Source organism: Salvelinus namaycush, chromosome 1 (genome assembly GCF_016432855.1).
Source record: "Salvelinus namaycush isolate Seneca chromosome 1, SaNama_1.0, whole genome shotgun sequence".
In the NCBI taxonomy this organism is placed as follows: domain Eukaryota; kingdom Metazoa; phylum Chordata; class Actinopteri; order Salmoniformes; family Salmonidae; genus Salvelinus; species Salvelinus namaycush.
Window position 1 is genome coordinate 44,007,014 of NC_052307.1, and position 23,869 is coordinate 44,030,882.

Genomic DNA, 23,869 nt, shown 5'->3' on the forward strand with positions numbered 1-23,869 from the left:
GATTATACATATTATATTAGCAGTTGATTGTTCTGTTCATGAACTCTGAGCTTATTTTTAATTTTTTAAAATAGTTTTATGTAGAGATTGAAAAGGCGAATGATTGTAGCTCACAGCTTTCAACGCAGGGTCGTTGGAGCAAGCCTGGCTCCGGCTAATCCCTGTCAATCACTGCATAGTATTAGGTTCAAAGTCTCGTCCCCTCTGCTATTTCAGAACGAACATGAGAAATACAACATTGAGATTCATCAGGACTCTGAAGGACAAGGTTCTCTTGTTTAATGAAATGATCATCCTGGGACTGTTCAAGCTGCACTTGGCTGCCCTGTTACTATGCATAACATCTACCAATTCTGATTAGTTATATTGGAACATATTCTACCTTTGTGAGCCAATGATTGTGAAAGTATAAAAGTCAATGTACCGTCTAACACTGTTCTATCAAGTTTATATGCCTCTAAAAGTTATCCTGGCTTTTATGCTTGAAAAGGTCTACTTGTCAAAAGGAATAAAAAGATGAGAGTCTGTGTTTCCACGGGGTATAACTTATGGCCCTAACTTTCTCACTGTGTCAGGCGCTTTAACTCTCTGTCCTGGAGGACATATTAACTTGGTACCCTTAAATAAAGTCCTTTAAATAAAACTGGAGTTAAATAATGAGAGCTGCTCCCGCACTGAAGTCCCCTCGGCTTGAAATGAACTACTCTCTCTTTATTAATGTCCCCGTATCGCTCATCGCGCTCACTGACCCGCTTCGCCAACCCCTTCCCACTCAACCAGAGAGAGCGCTCCAGCAAGTGGTCGCTCACTGTCGAAGTAATTGAGGGCAATTTTCAAATTAAATGTTAAAAACCTCCTCGATCTCCATGAGGCAGGTAGCGGGAGGGGAGTGGGGAACGGATGTCTTGATCAGGTTTTGTGGGCAGGTATCCCGGGCCGGTGAGGTGGAATGATAAACGAGGGGCATTAATCTCGGTGACAGAGAGAGGAGTTAGCGCCAGCGATAGCATGGCTAACGGCTTTAATTAGCATTTAATCAGACGCCCCGGGGCTGGTGGAGGGGAGAGAAGAAGATCAAACTGTAACAGCTCTCTCAGAAGAGAAAGAAGAACAGTCCCACTGGTGACCAAACTGCTGGGAGCACTGCTCGCTAGCATATCATGAGTAGGCATATGATCTCTCCTCTTGTATGGTGGTTTATGGCACAAAGGCTAGAAAAACTCTCTCTTGTGCCATAAAGGTCTGGAACTCTTTTCAGGGGGAATCAAATTAAAACAGCCAGAGAACAGGAGGAGGTCTCACTGATGACCAAAACACTTTCCAAAACCTTTTTCGATGGTGGTTTAGTGAGCATGCACACTATCTTTTCAGAGGGTGTTGTACGCTATACTTCGGTAGGTTGTTGGTTCAAATCTGTCTCGAAGGACCATGTAAAAATTTCTTTTTTAAAAAGGGTCACCTTGAAAACACTGGCACTTCTTTCGGAGTCCATTGATTACAAGGTGCCACTCGTTTCCAGGGAGGATACACTGACAAAAGACATGCATCAAGACTCTCCATACTACATATACAACCTCTTTCCGTAGTATCACTGATTTTCCACCGACACTTGTGATTAGATGCAATTAAACATGCATTAGGTACTGTATGTATCTGCAAAATGTTTACAGTATAGTACTAATGGTTCTCTCAACTACACAGCAAATTCTCCAGTATTAATTTAACACTGACTGTGTTAAATTTAACACTGGTCCAGTGGCTATACCTTTTCAGTGTTAAATGAACACACCGTTTAGTGTAAAGCCTTATTTGCATAGTTCCCAGAGTGCCTTACCCGTCGAGTGACTTTTAGAGTTACCACCCATGACTGTATTTGTTAGTGACAGAGACATGGTTGTTGCATTCATTACTTTTCAGCCCTGAACTGACAGGATTTTTATGGGAATTTTTTTATTATGGAAATTACAGTTCTGCGGGAGCATGGACATTGACTCTAGGGGGTTTTAATTAGAGCTTATTTTGAGGGCCTAGTTTTACCATAATACAGTGGCCTGAAACTCATGGTTTTCAGGCCTGCAAGTCACATTATGATGGCTTGCAAAGTGATGTGTAATTCCTATTGTAATCTAGCCAGAGTGGGGAAATCCAACATTTGCATGTCATTTGAATGTCAGGTTGGGAAGACTAAGATATGAAACTGCCTAAACCATCTAAACTGGAACAACCATTTCAGTAATGGGTGCAATAAATCCAAGTAACAGATTGGATTAGTTTAGAAAAATGTATCCTATTTATTTTTGAGTAGCATAACGTTAATGAATCAATGTACATGCAAAAACATAGATATTGAAAACAAACTATTCTAAAAAGCTACCTGCAATAGAGCATGCTGGGAAATATTATCTGCATGGTTTTGGTTTAACTGATTATTAACACCAACACTGGGGTTCTTTTGCGCCAATGAGTTTTAATTTAACACTTAGAATTCATTTAACACCTGAATCAACACTAGAAATGTTACACTCAAAAATCAACACTAGGTAACACTGGCCAATTTGCTGTATAGACATCAAGTATTAGGGTGATATCTGAAAGTGATTTGACAGATGTTTTAGAGAGTTTGTGTGTGTGTGTGTGTGTGTGTGTTAGGGACAGATAGAGAGATGTGTGTGTGTGTGTGTGAGAGATTGATGTTGATGGGGAGGAAAAGGGCTTTTGGCACAAGGGGGCCGTGTGTGATCATGATTTCATTAGAGGTATACAGTGAGACAGGTCTGTACAAGCTGCTGTACAGTAGGGACCCAAGGGACGTCATTAACACCAGCACTGCACCGGTTTTCTATGCTATGGCCATTCCCCACCACACACACACACACACCTTGTTCTCTCAACACTTTGGGGAATTGGGATGGTGTGGCAACATTGTCAACAGGATTACAGACTCACAAGCACCAACTGTTTGTCACAAGAAGGTATCCATCACATCACAACAAATGGACAGCTCTAACTTCCCTCTGACTGATGTAATTGTAATTGTGATTAATTGTGAAGTATCTGTGTGTATATCTCTGTGGACAAACGTACCTTATACCTGTACCAACACGTACACACAGCTTGTGCTGCTGCGTTGCTGTGCCCACCTCTGTGTGTCTGTGCTTCATTACTGTTCACACACAGACAGTTCCAGTGTTTCTGTGTCAATATTTAATGAGGGATGGGAGTCTAGGGACCCTACGGCTGTCAGGACTGCCTGTAGTCTTGAGGTACCACCTGTTCCCACTCCCTCCCCTAACGTCACACACACGATAAGTGATAAACCATGTTCTCTCAACACTGTGGGGAATGTAACATACATGTTTGTTACATACAGTCGATTCAGAAACTATTCACACCCTTTGACTTTTTCCACATTTTGTTGTGTTACAGCCTGAATTCAAAATGGTATCAATTTGGATTTTCTGTCACCGGTCTACACACAATACCACATAATGTCAAAGTGGAATTGTGTTTTTTGAAGTTTTTTATTTTACAAATGAATATAAAATGAAAAGCTGAAAATGTCTTGAGTCAGTAAGTATTCAACCCCTTTGTTATGGCGACCTTAAATAAGTTTAGGATAAAACATGTGCTTAACAAGTCACAATAAATTACATGAACTCAATAATATTGGTTAACATGATTTTTGAATGACTACCTCATATCTGTACCCCAAACATACATGTAAGGTCCCTCAGTCGAGCAGTGCATTTCAAACACAGATTCAATCCCAAAGACCAGGGAGGTTTTCCAATGCCTCGCAAAGAAGGGCACCAATTGGTAAGATGGGTACAAATTAAAAAAAGCAGACATTGCATATCCCTTTGAGCATGGTGAAGTTATTAATTATACTTTGGATGGTATATCAATACATACAGTCACTACAAAGATACAGGCGTCCTTCCTAACTCAGTTGCCAGAGAGGAAGGAAACCACTAACCATGAGGCCAATGATGACTTTAAAACAGTCACAGAGTTTAATTGCTGTGATAGCAGAAAACTAAGGATGGATCGACAACATTGTAGTTACTCCACAATACTAACCTAAATGACAGTGTGAAAAGAAGGAAACCTGTACAAAATACAAATATTCCAAAACATGCATCCTGTTTGCAATAAGGCAAACAGGTCCTGAACACAAAGTGTTATGTTTGGGGCAAATCCAACAACAGTACCACTCTTCATATTTTCAAGCATGGTGGTGGCTGCATCATGCCATGGGTATGCTTGTCATCAAGAAGGACTAGGGAGTTAAGGACAAAAAGAAACAGAATAGGGCAAAGCACAGGCAAAATCCTATAGGAAAACCTGGTTCAGTCTGCTTTACAAAAGACACTAGGTGAAAAAAATTCACCATTCAGCCAGACAATAACCTAAAACACAAGGCCAACTATACACTGGAGTTGCTTACCAAGATGACATTGAATGTTCTTGAATGGCCTAGTTACAGTTTTGACTTAAATCAGCTTGAAAAACTGTGGCAAGACTTGAAAATGGCTGTGTAGCAATGATCAAAAAGCAACTTGACAGAGGTTGAAAAAAACGTAAAAAGACAAATTGGCAAATGTTGTGGAAAGATCTTAGAAACTTACCCAGAAATACTCACAGCTGTAATCGCTGCCAAAAGGTGATTCTAATATGTATTGACTCAGTTTGTCATTATGGGGTATTGTGTGTAGATGGGTGAGAAAAATAATATTTTGAATTCAGGCTGTAACACAACAAAATGTCAAAGGGTATGAATACTTTCTGAACACACTGTACAGGTTTGTGGGATTGGCCTAGGCTCCCCTAAATCTTGATTCACAAACAATGGATGTGAATTAATACTGCTGTATTAATTCACCCAGAGGTGATAGTTTAAATCTGCAACATTTTTTTCTTCTTCTGGTGTGGTTGATGTTGCTGCTGATCCAAACTCGCCTGATTGAGCTCAACTCGCTGGTCTGTTTCTATGTCGACCAACACATCTTGTCGAACAGCCTTGTGTCTCAGAAAGACATGTACTGTAACCATTCACAAAACCAAGGAGGCCTAAATGTACCTTAAAAAAAAAAAAACTTTAATTAAAACAAAACACAAATCAATTGACTCATTAACAAGATTATAAAACAGTGATTTTAGTTACATAAATAAATTGATATTGGTGTATCAAATCTTATTTTCATAAGCATGTATACATGGATCATTGTAATAAATAAAATGGAAAAACAGAAGATTCTATTTCCTACACGAACAGAAAAAAAAAAATTAAACAGCTAGAAAGAAAGAGGAAATCCTTTCATTAGAGGATGAGAGACACAGGACGACGTTTTTCCACCAAACACACGAGGAAATGCTTTGTTAAAAGCACAGAGTTTACAGAGCCCATTCAGTTACTAATTAAGGACACTAAAGCTGGGACCAAGGCGGCTTGGCTTTCACTTCTTGGAACGCATTTGTTTGGTTGTTAGAACTCCTGTTTGGTTACTTTAAAAAGTGTTAAGACAAGGCAAGAGAAAAGTCTGTTTCTTCTTTAAAAAGAACAAGAGAAAGCGCTTCAAAAAAATTAAAATAAACGAAAAATAAAGAAACAAGGCAAGTTATGAGTACAATTGCCGACCTTATACAGAGAGAGAGACGCACTTGGTCTGTGCCGTGTTCAGATGCAAGCAGACAGGAGGAGAACTGTAGTACATTGCAGCGGAGCACAATTCCTGTCCTCGAGGGTCACAGTCCTTCTGGTTTTAATGGAACAATCAGTGTCATTGATTGACCAGAGAATTCACACTACTGGTTAGCCAGGTATTGGTCTAAAGTTAGAACTCTAAAGTCATTTCTCAACAGCTGATCATTGTTATGAAAAATCTATGCTCAGGTTGCCATATGCCATGTACAGTGTCATTGGAATACTGCACATCAGTCAAATACATAAATCTGTTCATTGTGAAACAATAACATAGTTTCACGGTACTCTAATAACTTGAATAGATACCAATTGAACCGTCGATACCGGTACAATAATCTCAACCAATGTTTTAGTACTGACACTACTCTTGTGAGCCTACAGCAACCCTCCATTAGCCAATTCAGTCTTTCTGACATGTTCTGTGGTAAATAAGAGTACAGAAAGACTAACAGAAAAAGAGCGAGCGACAGCGGCTTCAAGTATTTCACATTACATAGAATACTCTGTATAATTTAGTTAACATATACTTTTGAATCCTCCATATTCAGACTTATACTATTGTATATATACACACACAGTACAGTACAATAAATGCTTGCTCGTGTCGTGTCATGTTTTTATTTTCCTGTACTCCGTTCGCTCTTCCTTTTTCCTTTTCCTTTTCGAGAAATCCCTGAGAACGTCTGTTGACAGTTGCTGAAGGTTCTACACATAGAAGAGGCCTATTAGAACCCGAATTCTAATGCTATTCTAATTATTCTATGGTTCCACACGCACAGAAAGCATCGACACTGGCCCGTTCCGGAGCTACACTCCACAACTATAACCATGATCTGTAGTTAGTTACCCAGTCCGACACATCTTCCAGTAGCCTGGGTCACTAGTCGGTGCAGGTCTGTTTCTTTTTTAGCTAACCTTGTGTCTGGTTGTCTTGCCAAGGCAGCGATGTACTGTAGCATTGAATACAGAAAAATTCAGGTAACCAGGCTAGTCTTCTGAGTACAGAAACAGTCAGGTAACCAGGCTAGTATTCTGATCCACCTGATCTCTAATGGATTTCTTCAATTTCTGAAACACCAATACAGTACATTTAGCAAAGACTGGGTTAAACTGAAGAAGGTATGAGACAATGTCTCCAGCAACAGTTTATCTTAAGACTTCAACCAAAAAAAACAAAGCCACAATTACAAGTTTGATGGTTCGAAGTACATTATGGGATATATCTGCCATAATACATCAAATGCTAGTAATCGCTTTGATAATACTCCATATCCTCATCTTACGGTGCATGTGGCATTACTGTGGTCCTGTACTGCCGTCCTCAACCTAACAGATATTCATTATTACTACATCTGAAACAACGAGTCTGTTAAGAGCATTATTCTACAACTAGAACCTCTCTCATGCCTATGACCTAGAGAAAACACAAGTGCCGAGTCAACAGAAATGCTAATGGTGGTTTTCTCAAGGAGCCAAGCTGTGCAGTGCATCCTACGTTCGGTAGCCAATAGCCAAGAGGTGCTGTGTGGTTTTAAAGCCATAGTGTCTCTTTGAGGCTGCCAATGCGTTTTTACACAAGCGCTTTTGCACAAGGGCCTTTAGCCACTTGACAACAATATACTCAGTATAAAACCAAAATAAAAAACACAATAAAAAAAATGCTAATAATAGAAAACACGAACAGAAAAAGCCATTTTCGTTATCCTGTTTTTTCTCTCGCACACACAGAGAAACACTCACAACATTCACAACTTGACACGTTTCTTCTTCTGAAAATAGAACACGTCTGTACACATAGCAATGACAGTAATAACGCTCATAACAATAACAGCAAATCACGATAATACCGTGTGGCTCTGATCAGTATTTTTTTCTCTCCTTCTTTCGCTTGGTCTCTCTCTTTACTTGTCCATGTTCAAGTCCAAAAGAAGTTGAAAAAAAGGCAGACGCGAGTTAATAGAAAAGTACTAGGGACCGACCCTGGTCAGCCAAACCGCTCCCTCACCAGCATCATGAGTTTCTTCTTGCCCTTATAGATCTGTTTAAGGTTGTCTATGAACTGGGTAAACTGGATGTGTCCGTCGTGGGCCATGAGGAACGTCTCCCGGGACTTCCCCAGGAACTCGATGAACTCGCTGTAGTGCCGCGGGCTGATGTGCGTGAGGCGAGAGTGCGTGGTGTTGATATAGGCCCCGATTGTGGCGTCCAGCAGCTGCCTGAGCGGAGCCTTGTCCAGCGACATCAGCTTCCCAGAGTTCCTGCGGCTGTGCAGCGCCGACACCATCCCCGGCGTGGTCAGCGTGCACCGCCGCAAAATGTCGGAAAGCACCGTGGCGCACTTCACGCTCTTCACCACCAGGGGGATGACGGCAGCCAGCTCGTTCTTGCCCAGCGAGTGACTCAGAGCGCAGGCCCACAGCACGTCGTTGATAGCCGGGTGGGTATCCTGGTTGTAGCTGAGGTTTAGATGAGCCATGGCTAACGTGGCTAGCTTGTACGCCCTCATAGGGTACCCTCTGTGCTCCATGTACCTAGCTATCGTAAACAGCTGCGTGTAGCTCATCCCCGCGACGGCCGCGTCCAGGACGATCTGGTAGGCCGTCTCGAAGGCGATGTGGTCCTTCTCGCAGAGGGTGAGGGCGGAGAGGGCACAGTTCTGGGGATCCTTCATGGCACACTGCAGGGCCAGGGTCCGGGCGGAAGAGGCCAGGTTCTCCTGCTGATGACAGTCCAGGCGCAGGCGGACAATGGTGGTGTTGGACATGACGGTGGTGGCCACGATGCTGGTTGCCTCGGTCGGGGTGAAGAGGGTGAACCAACTCTGCATGATGCTGTCCAACGCATACACACCTAGGAGACACACACACACAAAAAAAAGAGGGAGAAGTCAGGGGATTAGCAGAGTAATTTGAATAACAAGACAATCCATTTTCAAGCCCTCATCCTGTCCATTAACTAAATATGTACTATATTATAGAAAGTCAAAAGGGAAAACGTTGTACACATACCTACTTCGGTTGCACAGGTAACTAACCACCGTACCATCTCCCTCCTCCTCCAATTTAACGTAGACAGGGTTATCCTCATCACCTGATGAATGAGAGACGGTTAGCGATGGCAAAGAGGTGTGTGTGTGTGTGTGTGTGTGTGTGTGTGTCTGTGTTTGTGTACCTGTAGCCCAAGCTCCAGTGAAACTTTGAGCAGTGTAATGTCTGGCAGGCTGTCCATCAGTGTAGCGATCTTGAAGGCGTCCTGGGCCAGTTTAAAGATGTGAGACGAGGAGTGGATGTTCTTCTGGATGGACTCTAGCACCGTCTCCAGCTTACAACTATCACCTGGGACAACAGGGACAACACACATACAGTACAATGACAAAGGAACCCAAATGTGTGTGTGTGTGTGTGTGTGTGTGTGTGTATGTATGTATGTATGTATGTATGTATGTATGTATGTATGTATGTATGTATGTATGTATGTATGTATGTGTTTACCTTTGGCTGCGGTCAGCATGGTGGAAGCCAGTTCACACTGCTGGGACTCTATGTGGGAGAGTGTGAACCAGCGAGGGTAGCGGTTGGGGACCACAGACACCATGTGATGGGGTCGCGACAGGTCACCTGACGAGGCTGTGGACTCCAACACAGGCAACCTGAGGAGCACAGAAAAACCATACGGCTGATTAGGATCACACACACAGACGCACACGAACACACACTGGCGCGTGCACAAAGCGCAAATCAGCAACGGACCTCCAGCAAGGTTTTGACAGTGTTCTGGAGTGCATTATGGTTGTTAGCTTATTATTGAAAATGTACTTCCAACCTAGTCCTTAATTACAGAACTGAATCAACTGTAGCAGAACGGCTATTTTCTTGCTGTTAATGAAGACATGGGCTTGGAACACCTGCTAATGTATAAAACAGGCCCTATAGGACAGACTGACAGCACACAGAAACACAGGTAGTCTTCATGTCTGCCACTGTGGGCAGCTCATCTCTAATTCAACCCTCTTCTTCCAGCCCAGTTTCAAAGGTCTCGCTGCCTTTGAAAGAGAAGAGAACCTGGCCAGATCAACCAATCACAAAGCTAATTGAGTCCATGGGGAAATTAGGGGATTCACCTTCCAGGCCTCTACGGCTGGACACACATCAAAGACATACTTACACACCTCAGCGCATGTACACACGCACGCGGGTGCACGGACACTCACACACGCATGCACTTCAGAGAAAAGGGCCAGAGATACTATTGCCACGTGAGCACCAACAAAATCTGTATTTAAACATCTTGATCTGAAGTCTGTCGTGCCTAGACAAGGTAATAGGGGTCGGTCTGGCCAACAGTCTTGCTAGATAAAAAGGTGGGGAAAAAAGCAAGGTGAGAGCTGTGCGAGTGTGAACACAGACTCGGTGTGAAACGGAAGACGTGCTGATGCCATAGCAACAAGGGGTTCATTCCAAACACATCTAAAAAGCTGCTAAAAGCTCTACCACACCGGGGGGGGGGCTTCTGGACCATTCATGGGGTGGAACGAAGCAAAAAATAAATAAAAAATTTCCCTAAATATGGGGCCTTCGTCAACATTCTTTGTGTGACTTACCCGAAAACCACTGGTTGGGATTGGTTGCGGAGCTTCGATAAGCCAAAGCTTGGAAAATACTCCATGTTTGAGTGAAAAATCGTACATTTTTATCTTAAGCTGCATCGTTTATTCCACCTCAAAAACAAATCCATTGCTCGGGCTAGTATTCTCCTGCTCTCTCTTTCTCTCCTACTCAAACAGCCTACTACAGGTATATATATATATATGTGTACGCTGACTTCACGCGCAGCACAAGCTAGGCTATACATCAACCATAAACATTATGATCTTACCATATCAATGACACTGTAGAACACTCAATGCCGGGTTTACAGCCAGTCTTCAAAACAGAACCGTAAAAGTCCCATTTTTACAATGACACGTGTATCCATTTAACAGTAAGAACGTAACACACCCTTCAGTCCCAAGCCACTGATGAGGACAGCTACGGTGTCCGATTGGTCCTGTGGCACTATAGTGCCGTGTAAAAAGGCAGAACGGGATGCTTTTAATACTTTTCACACCAGAGGTGTTCAAGAGCGAGGGTGCCAGGGGCCTCAGGGCAAGGGGCTCTGAAATTGTGCACGAATATTGCATTTTAAAAGCCTGTGATATTAAAATTAAGTGTCCTTTAATATGGACCACATGAAAAATGTCAATCTTTATTTTACATTTTTATAATGATTAAAGACTTGCTAAACGTCTGCATTTTGACATGTCCCTCTGTGCGTCCTCTGTGACTTCTAGGAAGTGTAACCCACTTTACTCCAACATTGATCCAAGTTTTCACCAACATTGTAAAGTCCTAGTTACTTTTGTTGCTTTGACAATGTCATTTCTGAAGATTATTTTTTATTTCATGTGATTCCATGGATCCCAGGAAGAGTAGCTGCAGTGTTTAAAATGACAAAAAAAAGCAAAATGTGTGATTAATAAAAAAAACAAAAAAACTGTCCCTAATTTTAAGGTCAACCCTGTTACGTGAACTAAATTCTCATTTTAATATGGTGAAACCATAACTTTTGAAATATTTTTTCCCAAAAATAAATATTGAACATCTAAATAGTCAAATAATAGTTTAAAAAGTAGGTGAGCTAGTTCTACTGTTTATAGCAATTTTCGAGTGTTTTGTGGTGGTGGGGTCAAGTGTTGGTTAAGAGAAATGACAGAACTTGGGAAAGTTGAAAACCAGGCGGGCTGCTGCGTTCCGGATAAGTTGCAGGCACTTACTATAGTCATTTGTTCTTATTTAACCTCTTGAAATGGGAAAACATGTTTGTTTTTTATTAAGTTGAACAGGTGCTCTTTATGACAGAATGTTAACATTTGCTAAACAAGTTACACTACATATTCACACTACTCAAAAAGGCACCGATAAATTGGTGGAACGACCCATAGATGGATGTGAAAAAGAGCAACTATCCAGTTCCTTTAGTCTGGTCCTGGTTTCTGGTGAACATCAGTGAGACTACTGAACTCTCTACCTCCTGGTCTTCACCCTCAGACAAAGTAAACACTTCACAAACGTCTATTCACATCCCCAATCTATCAAATCCCGGCATCCGCTGGAAGACTTCGACTCAACATCTCTTCTTTATACAAAACGCTCCCTAGGCCACCGCGAAGACGAGTCGAGGCTCCACGGTAGAGACATTAGAACATTTCGATGGACATGCATCTTCATCCATCTAAAACTCCGGAAGCGTTAACAATATGAGGGTATTATCATGTCTTTCTACATAATATTCCATCCGCCCTGCACTATTGAAATCAGCTGGGTGTGCCTATTGTACATTCCTTGAGCTAAAGATCAATTCCTCCTTAGCGTTAAGCAGAGGTGTGAATACCGAGAGGCTCTCTGAGTCTATGATAGTGTTGTAATGGGCCATTAAAAGACAGTCCTTTTACCTAGCACTATATTTAACCAGCAGCACCTTTCCCATGAGGGTGGGAAAGCATACACTGCTATCATATTACGCCAGCACCACGCTACATTGCACACATTCATTACGTGCTGAGCAGACAGACAACCAGGACCCTGGAGCAGCTAGAAGTAGTGGCCACATTAGTCTACCTCACCCCCTTCCACAGGGCTGGGTGGGGAGAGAAGTGGACTGGGGAGGCCTGGAGCCTTGTGGAAATGCTGTGGTGCATTTTCATTACACTCCGGCCTCTGCTCCGGCTTGCATCTCTCCGTACGCGACGTAGCTCTTACTCGTTCACAATCATTTAGCATCACCACATTGTTAGCATTGTTCAAAGCGCAGCTCGTTGAGAAGTGAAATGGTAGAGAGATGTTAGCGTTAGCCACGTAGCTGTCCTGTCCCTGTAGGCCAGGCGTGTGCGAGCCTGCTCATTACACACACTAATTAAACTCTCATTAACATCATTAATATTCACTGATCCAGGTCCCCCTACGAACATCAAAACAGAGCCGCCCCATCTGCATAACACACGCGCACATACAGCGCACGCACAACACAAACGCAACAAACACAAATAATGATAAAGGTGAGTGACTCACCGCATGGCTCTCAGTGCAATCTTGTACGCCAGTTCAGCGTCGTGAGGTAGGAGAGAGGTGAAGAGATAGCGGGTGAAGGTATGCATGGGAACACTCTCTCTGTGGACAATCTCTCCCAGGCCACTGTACGGCCCACCTGGAGACACACGGAGGGAGGAAGAACATGTTAACCCACAGACCAGTGTGTTTCAAACAGGAAGAGAGGGGGTGAAACAGTTTGGAACAAATTAAAAGAACATTGAAATATCAGATGCAAAAATAGAAAATACATTTAATTATATTTCGGTCTGTGGTGCCGTATAAAAGGAGAATGTGTGTGTACAGTATACTTATAAGTGTGTGTGCGTGTGTGTGTGTATTATTGCGTGGCTAGACAGTGGCTATCATAGTTTCCTCCTCCCAGTCTCAGTCCAGAGGAGAAAAGGCCACGCAGCACAAAGCGGTCACCATGACGTGGTGAATGCCATATGGCCAGATGTGCAGACTAGGCTTCCCTCCCCTCGTATCCACTGGGTTATTCTAGACTGAACAGCCCCTCCCCGCCCCCCGACCACAAGCCCCATTACCCCCTCCCCGACCACAGACCACGAGCCACATTACAGTCTCCAGCAGTCTTAGGCCTTAGAGCCTGGGACTCAATTACCAACCAGCCCAGAGGTGGGTGGTCATCCTGGGCAGAGGCATGGGGTTAGGGTGGGACTGGAGGTTTGAGGGCTGGGTCTACCATCTCTCCCACTCCCATAACCAAACCACAGCAGTCACATTCTGTCCCAGTACAAGATGTCAGTACAGTGTGTGTGTGTGTGTGTGTGTGTGTGTGTGTGTGTGTGTGTGTGTGTGTGTGTGTGTGTGTGTGTGTGTGTGTGTGTGTGTGTGTGTGTGTGGCTGCCGACACATTGCTAGTTTTACTGTGTGAGGCTTATTTTGGTCTGGCTTAAGGCGGTTCTAGTTATATTTACCCCACTGAATGAAAGATAATAAGATAATAAATATTGAGATGGAGGAGTGAAATGTGCTTCAGCATAGAGCCTCAATGCTTGGAGAGAAGGAGAGAGGGAAGGAGAGAGGGAAGGAGAGACCAAAAGCCCGCTCTCGTTTTACCTCACACAGCTACAGCTCAGCCATGGAAACACACACTCCACACATTCATAACAACCATATGGAAGATTATTTGACACTTTATCCGATAACCAAAGTAAAGGACACTGTGTGTGTGTGTGTCCTCACTCTCTAACAGGAAGACGGCTTGTTTGCGGAAGATCTTGACCAGCGTGTCATCCAGCTCCACTTCCTGCAGCTTGGCCAATAGCTGCTCTTCGTTGCGACACACCTTCTCCTGGGCGTACAGCCCATCAGGCATGACCCTCTGCTGGCCTAAGCCAATCAGAGCAGTCTCCACAGCCAGCGCCCCGTATGATTCGCCCTCGCCTAGCAACCTCTGCACTGGCAACCGCTGCAGCTCCGCACGACTCACCACACTGGAACAATCTAAGCGAGAGAGAGAGAGACACAAAGGGTCAGTACCTAGTAGTCAGTTTTTCAGTGTTCTCTGAGGTTTGGAGCCTCCCTCCTAGTCCACAACACTGAGGGTCAGTCTGTCCCAAACAGCACCCTATTCCATATAGACTACACATTTGACCACGTCCCAGGTCAAAGTATTTGGGACGGGTCCAAGACCTCCAGCTAGTACTTTTCCATATCACCGGGCCAGCTTAGTGTGTGCCGTGACAATTTTTTAACTAGGAGAGGAAAGACAGAGGGATAAGGAAAAGGGGAATGTGAGGGAAGGGTTGAGAGAGGGACCATCTGAGTGAGGGGAAAAAAAGGAGAAGATTAGAATCAAAGGTGGAGACAAAGAAGACTAGATTGATTATTCTTTTTAGTACCTGAGAGGTCAAGGCAGGTGTTGGCCCCCTCCTCTGCCCCCCGTCCCGTTTCAGTGAGGGTGCTGAACAGGGTGCCGATGGGATCCAGGGGGTGACCCACCCAGCCTTCCATGTTGGTTATGGAGGTGATGGCTTTATGGAGCAGCTCTGTCACGGACAGGATGCAACACATGTCAACTACAGGGCACATAGTAACATAGTGTCAACCCTATTGACACTACTACTTTAGTATGTAACAGAGCTCTATATCTGCACTTATGAGGCTTTATAAGAGTCCATTGAGGCTTTAAAGCAGTCCTATGTCATCTAATACGTGCAGTCTGACCTTTCTTATGTCGGCGGAAGTGCTCCAGTTGCCTCTGCTGCTGCCGTCGTAGTGTGTTTACCACGGCAATGGCCAATCGAAGTGCTTCGCGGGGGTAACCATGGGAACGCAGGGCATCCACCCGAGCACAAGCCGTCGGGACGTGTTCTGAGAGACACAGAGACAGAGAGAGATGAACCAATGTTGTCTTTATCCTTTTCTATAAGGCTTTTGGCAAAATGTGACCACTTGACATAAGACAACACACATATAGACACACAGTCCTCCATTTCCCCTTTACACACACAAAAAATAAACACACTCTCAAACACACACACACACAGTTCTCTGTTTCCCCTTTACACACACACACCAATCATCACGATACACACTAAAAATAAACACACTCTCAAACACACACACTCACCGTGCCACATGGGCCATCCACGTGTGTCGAAGAGCGAGCCGTCCTGGTTGTCGTGGTAACAGTAGTTGGCATAGAGGTCGCTGGCAATGATGTGCTGCAGGTGACGATCCTGCCAGTGGAGGTCACACGCCTCGATTGCCCGTGTGAACACCGTCCTGTGGGGACGCGACTCTGACAGGATGGAGAGGGAGAGAGACTCGCATTAGACAGAGAAGAGAGAAGGGAGGAGGGAGAGAGGGATGAAGTGGGAGAGGGTACTGGAGGGAGGGAGAGTTCAAACGTTAGCTGCAGGCTAACAAAAGAGAGATGGAGCGAGGGAGACCGAGAAGACAAGAAAGACAGATATACACAGAGAGAAAGAAAGACGGAGGGTTGATGTGGAGAAAGAAAAGAGTCCCGTCTCTCACCTTGGTTGCCATGGGCACCCTGAGGCAGGGAGTGGGTGAGGTTGGGCAGATCGTTGCCATGGTTACCATCCTCCCAGGGGCACACGTCCACGCTGTTCCACCTCCTCAGCTCTCTGAGCCACGAGCACTTCTGCTCCGTCTTACAGTGGGGGTTCAACACGATACACATCCACAGGGCACCTGCACACACAAACCACACGCGCACCCACACACAGGTTAGGTCTTATTCTACCCAAGGTCATGTTTGACTTCAGGCTAAAATGAGGAGAATAGTCTGAAGGTGGTAAACTCACAGAACCAAACTAAAATGCAGGTAAAAGAGATCCCGTCAATCTTTTGTTTTGGACCCACATTTTTGGGTCTATTGTTGTGTTGTTATTTAGAGATGGGTTTGAAAGTTTATCCAACTTTTCAAAGAAATCTAAAGTTTAGATATTCCGTTAAAAAAATGCACCCCCCCCCCCCCCCCCCGCAAAAACGTAAGGGAGTTGCATACTTTGTAGTTGTAGATATAGTCTTGCGCTGACACACAAACTTTCCTTGTCGACAAACTCTTTGAAAAGCGGGAACTGTATTTGTCCTTCACGCACTGTCACAGACACACACTGCATACATCAATACCAGGTAAACAGAAACAAACTAAAGACTAAAAGTGAAGAAGTCTCCATGGATATCATAACACATTCAGGAAGATGTAGGACGATAGTGTCACAAAGACAAACCAAAAACACATCAGCTAATACACACACACACACACACACACACACACACACACACACACACACACACACACACACACACACACACACAGTCTGCTATTACAACTATGATGTGGCAACGATTGATGCACATAAAAGGGGATGAAAATGTTCAGAAAGGCAGAGAGAGAGCAACAAGGACAAATGGTCAGAAAAAATAAAAAGGGGTGGTTCGCAGCCATCCTTCCTTCATAGAGGAGAAATGAAGGAAGGATGGCTGTGTCTGGATGAGGAGCGAAGTAGCGGCCCTGAGGAGGACTAAAAAACAAAAGTGGAAAGCAGCCGACCCGAGAGGCAGCATTTGCCACATATCAAGCAGTCAGAAAAGGACTCCGAGAGTCTGGACGTCAACGCATTTTTACTTTTAAAAATACAAATCAAAGCAGAAACCTCTGTCTGTCTGTCTGTGAACATAGTGAATAATAAATGTGAGAATACAGAAATGAAAATAGGAGGTTGACATCCAGAGACTTTTTTGTCCCCATTCACACATTAGCAGGAGAGCACAACTAACATAACATAGGCTGCATAACCCCAAAACCTCAATCAGTGTGTGTGTGTGTGTGTGTGTGTGTGTGTGTGTGTGTGTGTGTGTGTGTGTGTGTGTGTGTGTGTGTGTATACAAGTAATCTGTACTGAAGGCCACAGTGGACATGTGAGTGCTTCCTATCTAAAGTCGATAAATAAATAATTAAGCAGAGATAAAGGGAGTATGGTATGGTGATTGCATGTGTAGAAGATGGCAGCAGAGTTTAATGATAAATACAACAGTACGTAAGGTTTCCGTTTGTGTTGTCTATCAGTAAATATGTACAGTACATAAAGTAGCCTACTGTATGTGTGTGAGCATGCATGTTTGTTAATGATCCTGCGGTTCATTAGTGTGTGTGTGTGTGTGTGTATATACACTCACCTAGTTCGTCCCAGAGCTGTCTGTACTTGTCGTTCATGGTGGTGCCCTGCTGTCTCCACAGTGCCAGGCGAGGGTCGGCCATAAACTGTTCTGTGATCAGTGTTAACATCCGTGCTCCGTTGGAGTCACGCATACGCAGCATCTCCCTCACCTATGGGACAGGGAGGACAGCATCAGTGTGTGTGTGTGTGTGTGTGTGTGTGTGTGTGTGTGTGTGTGTGTGTGTGTGTGTGTGTGTGTGTGTGTGTGTGTGTAGAGCTTAATGCAGGCAGATAACTAGGGGCGGAGGTTCTAATGGCCAGACAGTATTTACATAGCGGTCAACACATTAGCGCTAGGCTAAATATTCACATTAGCGCTAGGCTAAATATTTCACATTATAGCGCTAGGCTAAATATTCACATTAGCACTAGGCTAAATATTTCACATTAGCGCTAGGCTAAGTACATCACATTAGCGCTAGGCTACATATTTCACATTAGCGCTAGGCTACATATTTCACATTAGCGCTAGGCTACATATTTCACATTAGCGCTAGGCTACATATTTCACATTAGCGCTAGGCTACATATTTCACATTAGCGCTAGGCTAAATATTTTACATTAGGCTAAATCTACACTAGAAGAGCATATCATATTGCTGAGGTTGGCACACCAGCCAGACTAACACTCATCTGGTGTAGAGACAGGTATACATCCAGGGCTAAAAGCAACATCAAACCTCAACAATTGTACTGTTTAATGTATGTGCCAACTGCCATGCTAATGGCTCTTTAGACTAACAGAGAAACAGTGGCTTTGAACTGAACAGAAACAACTTGGCTGTGGAAATACACTGGGAGAAATGCAATGTTGATGTTAATGCGTTTATATATGAAAGGAGATATAATGCAACGTTTCAGCCTCTTCCACTGGTAATAATAGTCATTGCAAAGTTTTACACAGAGACGTGGTGAGTGTCTAGAGGAGGGGAGTGTGTGTGTGTGTGTGTGTGTGTGTGTGTTCTCGTTTTTGAGATCGTATTAGGACCTCAACTTATATAAACACCTTCCATATTAGGACCTTTGACCAAGTTAGGTCCAAAACCATGGTCTCAACTAGGGAAACCATTGGAATAGCCTGCAAATAGCATGCTAATATGCCTGGTTTGAAAATCACACAAAACTGTCAGGGTCCTAAGAAGGGGGTATTTTTGTAAGCCACCTGGTGGTAACATACCATACTGCAGCGTATCAAAACAAATCAAATCAAATGTTCTTGTCACACACACACACACACACAGTCTTGTATTTGTAACCATTTTAGGACACATTGTAGTAATATCTAACAAGTAATCTAGCAATTCAACAACAACCGTTCCAGAACAACTACCTAATACACACAAATCAAGTAAAGGGATGGAATAGAATATATACATATAAATATATGGATGAGTAATGACCGAGCGGCATAGGCAAGATGCCATATATGGTATAACATACCGTATATAAAGACACATGGTTAGCAGATGTTATTGTGGCGAACGCTGTAAATCAGTCAGTTCTTAACGTAAAGACTTGAAACTCAGGATTCTGTAAAAGCCTACCCCAATGAGGATATGTGTTTATTTTCAGCTTCCTGTGACAACCGGAAGTGCCTTGAATTGGGGTCATAGGGGCTGTTTCAAAGGGTTAAAAAGGTCACATCTTTCTAAAATGTCATGTGTGTGATTAGGCAACCCTCATGAACCGGTACATATTATAAAAACAGATTTTTATCTGGTTTTTTTGGCTCTTTTTGGAGGACTTACAAGTTCCACCTAGGTAGTGCTATGTATCCATGTATAGTCTGAATTTAATATATTTCCAGATTATGGTTTGGGGCCATATACAGAGCCACATATGTGAAGAGCAGCTGTCTCTGACGTTTTTGGGGAACGATATTGACATCCAGAAAGGTCTTAGCACAAGGCCCAAAACGAAGCCTGACCTAAATGTGAGGTGCTTTTGGGTGACAGCGGCAGAACCGTTGAGGCTAGAAGCACAATTCAATCACAGGAACCTTCCCAAGGTCCTCCCGATCTGTGCAAGCCTAACCTTGACAGTGTGGAATTAACCCTTAACAGTGAAAACAGGGTGTTTTCTTCTAACAGTTTACATTGACATCTCTCCCCATAGGAATACATTGCCTGCTGCCCTAAATTCAACCTGATGCCTATGTGGGTTATGATTGCCATCTCAAGCTGTCTTCAATGACAATCCATCAGGCCACTATGAGGATTACCTGTGTTGAGTTTAAGCTTCCTAGAGCAACCGGAAGTGGTTAAATTACCCTAAAAGTGGTTTTGATATACCCAACCTGCAGTTTGTATAAACACTGAGTTCAACCCTCTGTAAATCAGTCAGTTCTTAACGTAAAGACTTGAAACTCAGGATTCTGTAAAAGCCTACCCCAATGAGGATATGTGTTTATTTTCAGCTTCCTGTGACAACCGGAAGTGCCTTGAATTGGGGTCATAGGGGCTGTTTCAAAGGGTTAAAAAGGTCACATCTTTCTAAAATGTCATGTGTGTGATTAGGCAACCCTCATGAACCGGTACATATTATAAAAACAGATTTTTATCCGTTTTTTTTGGCTCTTTTTGGAGGACTTACAAGTTCCACCTAGGTAGTGCTATGTATCCATGTATAGTCTGAATTTAATATATTTCCAGATTATGGTTGGGGGCCATATACAGAGCCACATATGTGAAGAGCAGCTGTCTCTGACGTTTTTGGGGAACGATATTGACATCCAGAAAGGTCTTAGCACAAGGCCCAAAACGAAGCCTGACCTAAATGTGAGGTGCTTTTGGGTGACAGCGGCAGAACCGTTGAGGCTAGAAGCACAATTCAATCACAGGAACCTTCCCAAGGTCCTCCCGATCTGTGCAAGCCTAACCTTGACAGTGTGGAATTAACCCTTAACAGTGAAAACAGGGTGTTTTCTTCTAACAGTTTACATTGACATCTCTCCCCATAGGAATACATTGCCTGCTGCCCTAAATTCAACCTGATGCCTATGTGGGTTATGATTGCCATCTCAAGCTGTCTTCAATGACAATCCATCAGGCCACTATGAGGATTACCTGTGTTGAGTTTAAGCTTCCTAGAGCAACCGGAAGTGGTTAAATTACCCTAAAAGTGGTTTTGATATACCCAACCTGCAGTTTGTATAAACACTGAGTTCAACCCTCTGTAAATCAGTCAGTTCTTAACGTAAAGACTTGAAACTCAGGATTCTGTAAAAGCCTACCCCAATGAGGATATGTGTTTATTTTCAGCTTCCTGTGACAACCGGAAGTGCCTTGAATTGGGGTCATAGGGGCTGTTTCAAAGGGTTAAAAAGGTCACATCTTTCTAAAATGTCATGTGTGTGATTAGGCAACCCTCATGAACCGGTACATATTATAAAAACAGATTTTTATCCGTTTTTTTTGGCTCTTTTTGGAGGACTTACAAGTTCCACCTAGGTAGTGCTATGTATCCATGTATAGTCTGAATTTAATATATTTCCAGATTATGGTTGGGGGCCATATACAGAGCCACATATGTGAAGAGCAGCTGTCTCTGACGTTTTTGGGGAACGATATTGACATCCAGAAAGGTCTTAGCACAAGGCCCAAAACGAAGCCTGACCTAAATGTGAGGTGCTTTTGGGTGACAGCGGCAGAACCGTTGAGGCTAGAAGCACAATTCAATCACAGGAACCTTCCCAAGGTCCTCCCGATCTGTGCAAGCCTAACCTTGACAGTGTGGAATTAACCCTTAACAGTGAAAACAGGGTGTTTTCTTCTAACAGTTTACATTGACATCTCTCCCCATAGGAATACATTGCCTGCTGCCCTAAATTCAACCTGATGCCTATGTGGGTTATGATTGCCATCTCAAGCTGTCTTCAATGACAATCCATCAGGCCACTATGAGGATTACCTGTGTTGAGTTTAAGCTTCCTAGAGCAACCGGAAGTGGTTAAATTACCCTAAAAGTGGTTTTGATATACCCAACCTGCAGTTTGTATAAACACTGAGTTCAACCCTCTGTAAATCAGTCAGTTCTTAACGTAAAGACTTGAAACTCAGGATTCTGTAAAAGCCTACCCCAATGAGGATATGTGTTTATTTTCAGCTTCCTGTGACAACCGGAAGTGCCTTGAATTGGGGTCATAGGGGCTGTTTCAAAGGGTTAAAAAGGTCACATCTTTCTAAAATGTCATGTGTGTGATTAGGCAACCCTCATGAACCGGTACATATTATAAAAACAGATTTTTATCCGTTTTTTTTGGCTCTTTTTGGAGGACTTACAAGTTCCACCTAGGTAGTGCTATGTATCCATGTATAGTCTGAATTTAATATATTTCCAGATTATGGTTGGGGGCCATATACAGAGCCACATATGTGAAGAGCAGCTGTCTCTGACGTTTTTGGGGAACGATATTGACATCCAGAAAGGTCTTAGCACAAGGCCCAAAACGAAGCCTGACCTAAATGTGAGGTGCTTTTGGGTGACAGCGGCAGAACCGTTGAGGCTAGAAGCACAATTCAATCACAGGAACCTTCCCAAGGTCCTCCCGATCTGTGCAAGCCTAACCTTGACAGTGTGGAATTAACCCTTAACAGTGAAAACAGGGTGTTTTCTTCTAACAGTTTACATTGACATCTCTCCCCATAGGAATACATTGCCTGCTGCCCTAAATTCAACCTGATGCCTATGTGGGTTATGATTGCCATCTCAAGCTGTCTTCAATGACAATCCATCAGGCCACTATGAGGATTACCTGTGTTGAGTTTAAGCTTCCTAGAGCAACCGGAAGTGGTTAAATTACCCTAAAAGTGGTTTTGATATACCCAACCTGCAGTTTGTATAAACACTGAGTTCAACCCTCTGTAAATCAGTCAGTTCTTAACGTAAAGACTTGAAACTCAGGATTCTGTAAAAGCCTACCCCAATGAGGATATGTGTTTATTTTCAGCTTCCTGTGACAACCGGAAGTGCCTTGAATTGGGGTCATAGGGGCTGTTTCAAAGGGTTAAAAAGGTCACATCTTTCTAAAATGTCATGTGTGTGATTAGGCAACCCTCATGAACCGGTACATATTATAAAAACAGATTTTTATCCGTTTTTTTTGGCTCTTTTTGGAGGACTTACAAGTTCCACCTAGGTAGTGCTATGTATCCATGTATAGTCTGAATTTAATATATTTCCAGATTATGGTTGGGGGCCATATACAGAGCCACATATGTGAAGAGCAGCTGTCTCTGACGTTTTTGGGGAACGATATTGACATCCAGAAAGGTCTTAGCACAAGGCCCAAAACGAAGCCTGACCTAAATGTGAGGTGCTTTTGGGTGACAGCGGCAGAACCGTTGAGGCTAGAAGCACAATTCAATCACAGGAACCTTCCCAAGGTCCTCCCGATCTGTGCAAGCCTAACCTTGACAGTGTGGAATTAACCCTTAACAGTGAAAACAGGGTGTTTTCTTCTAACAGTTTACATTGACATCTCTCCCCATAGGAATACATTGCCTGCTGCCCTAAATTCAACCTGATGCCTATGTGGGTTATGATTGCCATCTCAAGCTGTCTTCAATGACAATCCATCAGGCCACTATGAGGATTACCTGTGTTGAGTTTAAGCTTCCTAGAGCAACCGGAAGTGGTTAAATTACCCTAAAAGTGGTTTTGATATACCCAACCTGCAGTTTGTATAAACACTGAGTTCAACCCTCTGTAAATCAGTCAGTTCTTAACGTAAAGACTTGAAACTCAGGATTCTGTAAAAGCCTACCCCAATGAGGATATGTGTTTATTTTCAGCTTCCTGTGACAACCGGAAGTGCCTTGAATTGGGGTCATAGGGGCTGTTTCAAAGGGTTAAAAAGGTCACATCTTTCTAAAATGTCATGTGTGTGATTAGGCAACCCTCATGAACCGGTACATATTATAAAAACAGATTTTTATCCGTTTTTTTTGGCTCTTTTTGGAGGACTTACAAGTTCCACCTAGGTAGTGCTATGTATCCATGTATAGTCTGAATTTAATATATTTCCAGATTATGGTTGGGGGCCATATACAGAGCCACATATGTGAAGAGCAGCTGTCTCTGACGTTTTTGGGGAACGATATTGACATCCAGAAAGGTCTTAGCACAAGGCCCAAAACGAAGCCTGACCTAAATGTGAGGTGCTTTTGGGTGACAGCGGCAGAACCGTTGAGGCTAGAAGCACAATTCAATCACAGGAACCTTCCCAAGGTCCTCCCGATCTGTGCAAGCCTAACCTTGACAGTGTGGAATTAACCCTTAACAGTGAAAACAGGGTGTTTTCTTCTAACAGTTTACATTGACAT

The 23,869-nt window shown here is 43.4% G+C and overlaps 1 protein-coding gene across 1 annotated transcript in view; it reads right to left on the minus strand.

The window, feature by feature from the left end:
• Nucleotides 1-6,836: 6,836 nt before the first annotated feature.
• LOC120044377 (zinc finger SWIM domain-containing protein 6-like) overlaps nt 6,837-23,869 on the minus strand; it is a 67,161-nt gene continuing 50,128 nt past the window's right edge. Inside the window, exons 4-14 of the mRNA XM_038989005.1 lie at nt 17,506-17,656; nt 15,835-16,014; nt 15,428-15,598; nt 15,022-15,168; nt 14,697-14,843; nt 14,038-14,298; nt 12,811-12,946; nt 9,196-9,353; nt 8,876-9,039; nt 8,713-8,794; nt 6,837-8,554 (exon numbers count right to left, since the gene is read on the minus strand). Coding sequence (XP_038844933.1) covers nt 7,689-8,554; nt 8,713-8,794; nt 8,876-9,039; nt 9,196-9,353; nt 12,811-12,946; nt 14,038-14,298; nt 14,697-14,843; nt 15,022-15,168; nt 15,428-15,598; nt 15,835-16,014; nt 17,506-17,656 — 2,463 coding nt within the window. The 3' untranslated portion in view covers nt 6,837-7,688. The remainder of the gene's footprint in view (nt 8,555-8,712; nt 8,795-8,875; nt 9,040-9,195; nt 9,354-12,810; nt 12,947-14,037; nt 14,299-14,696; nt 14,844-15,021; nt 15,169-15,427; nt 15,599-15,834; nt 16,015-17,505; nt 17,657-23,869) is intronic.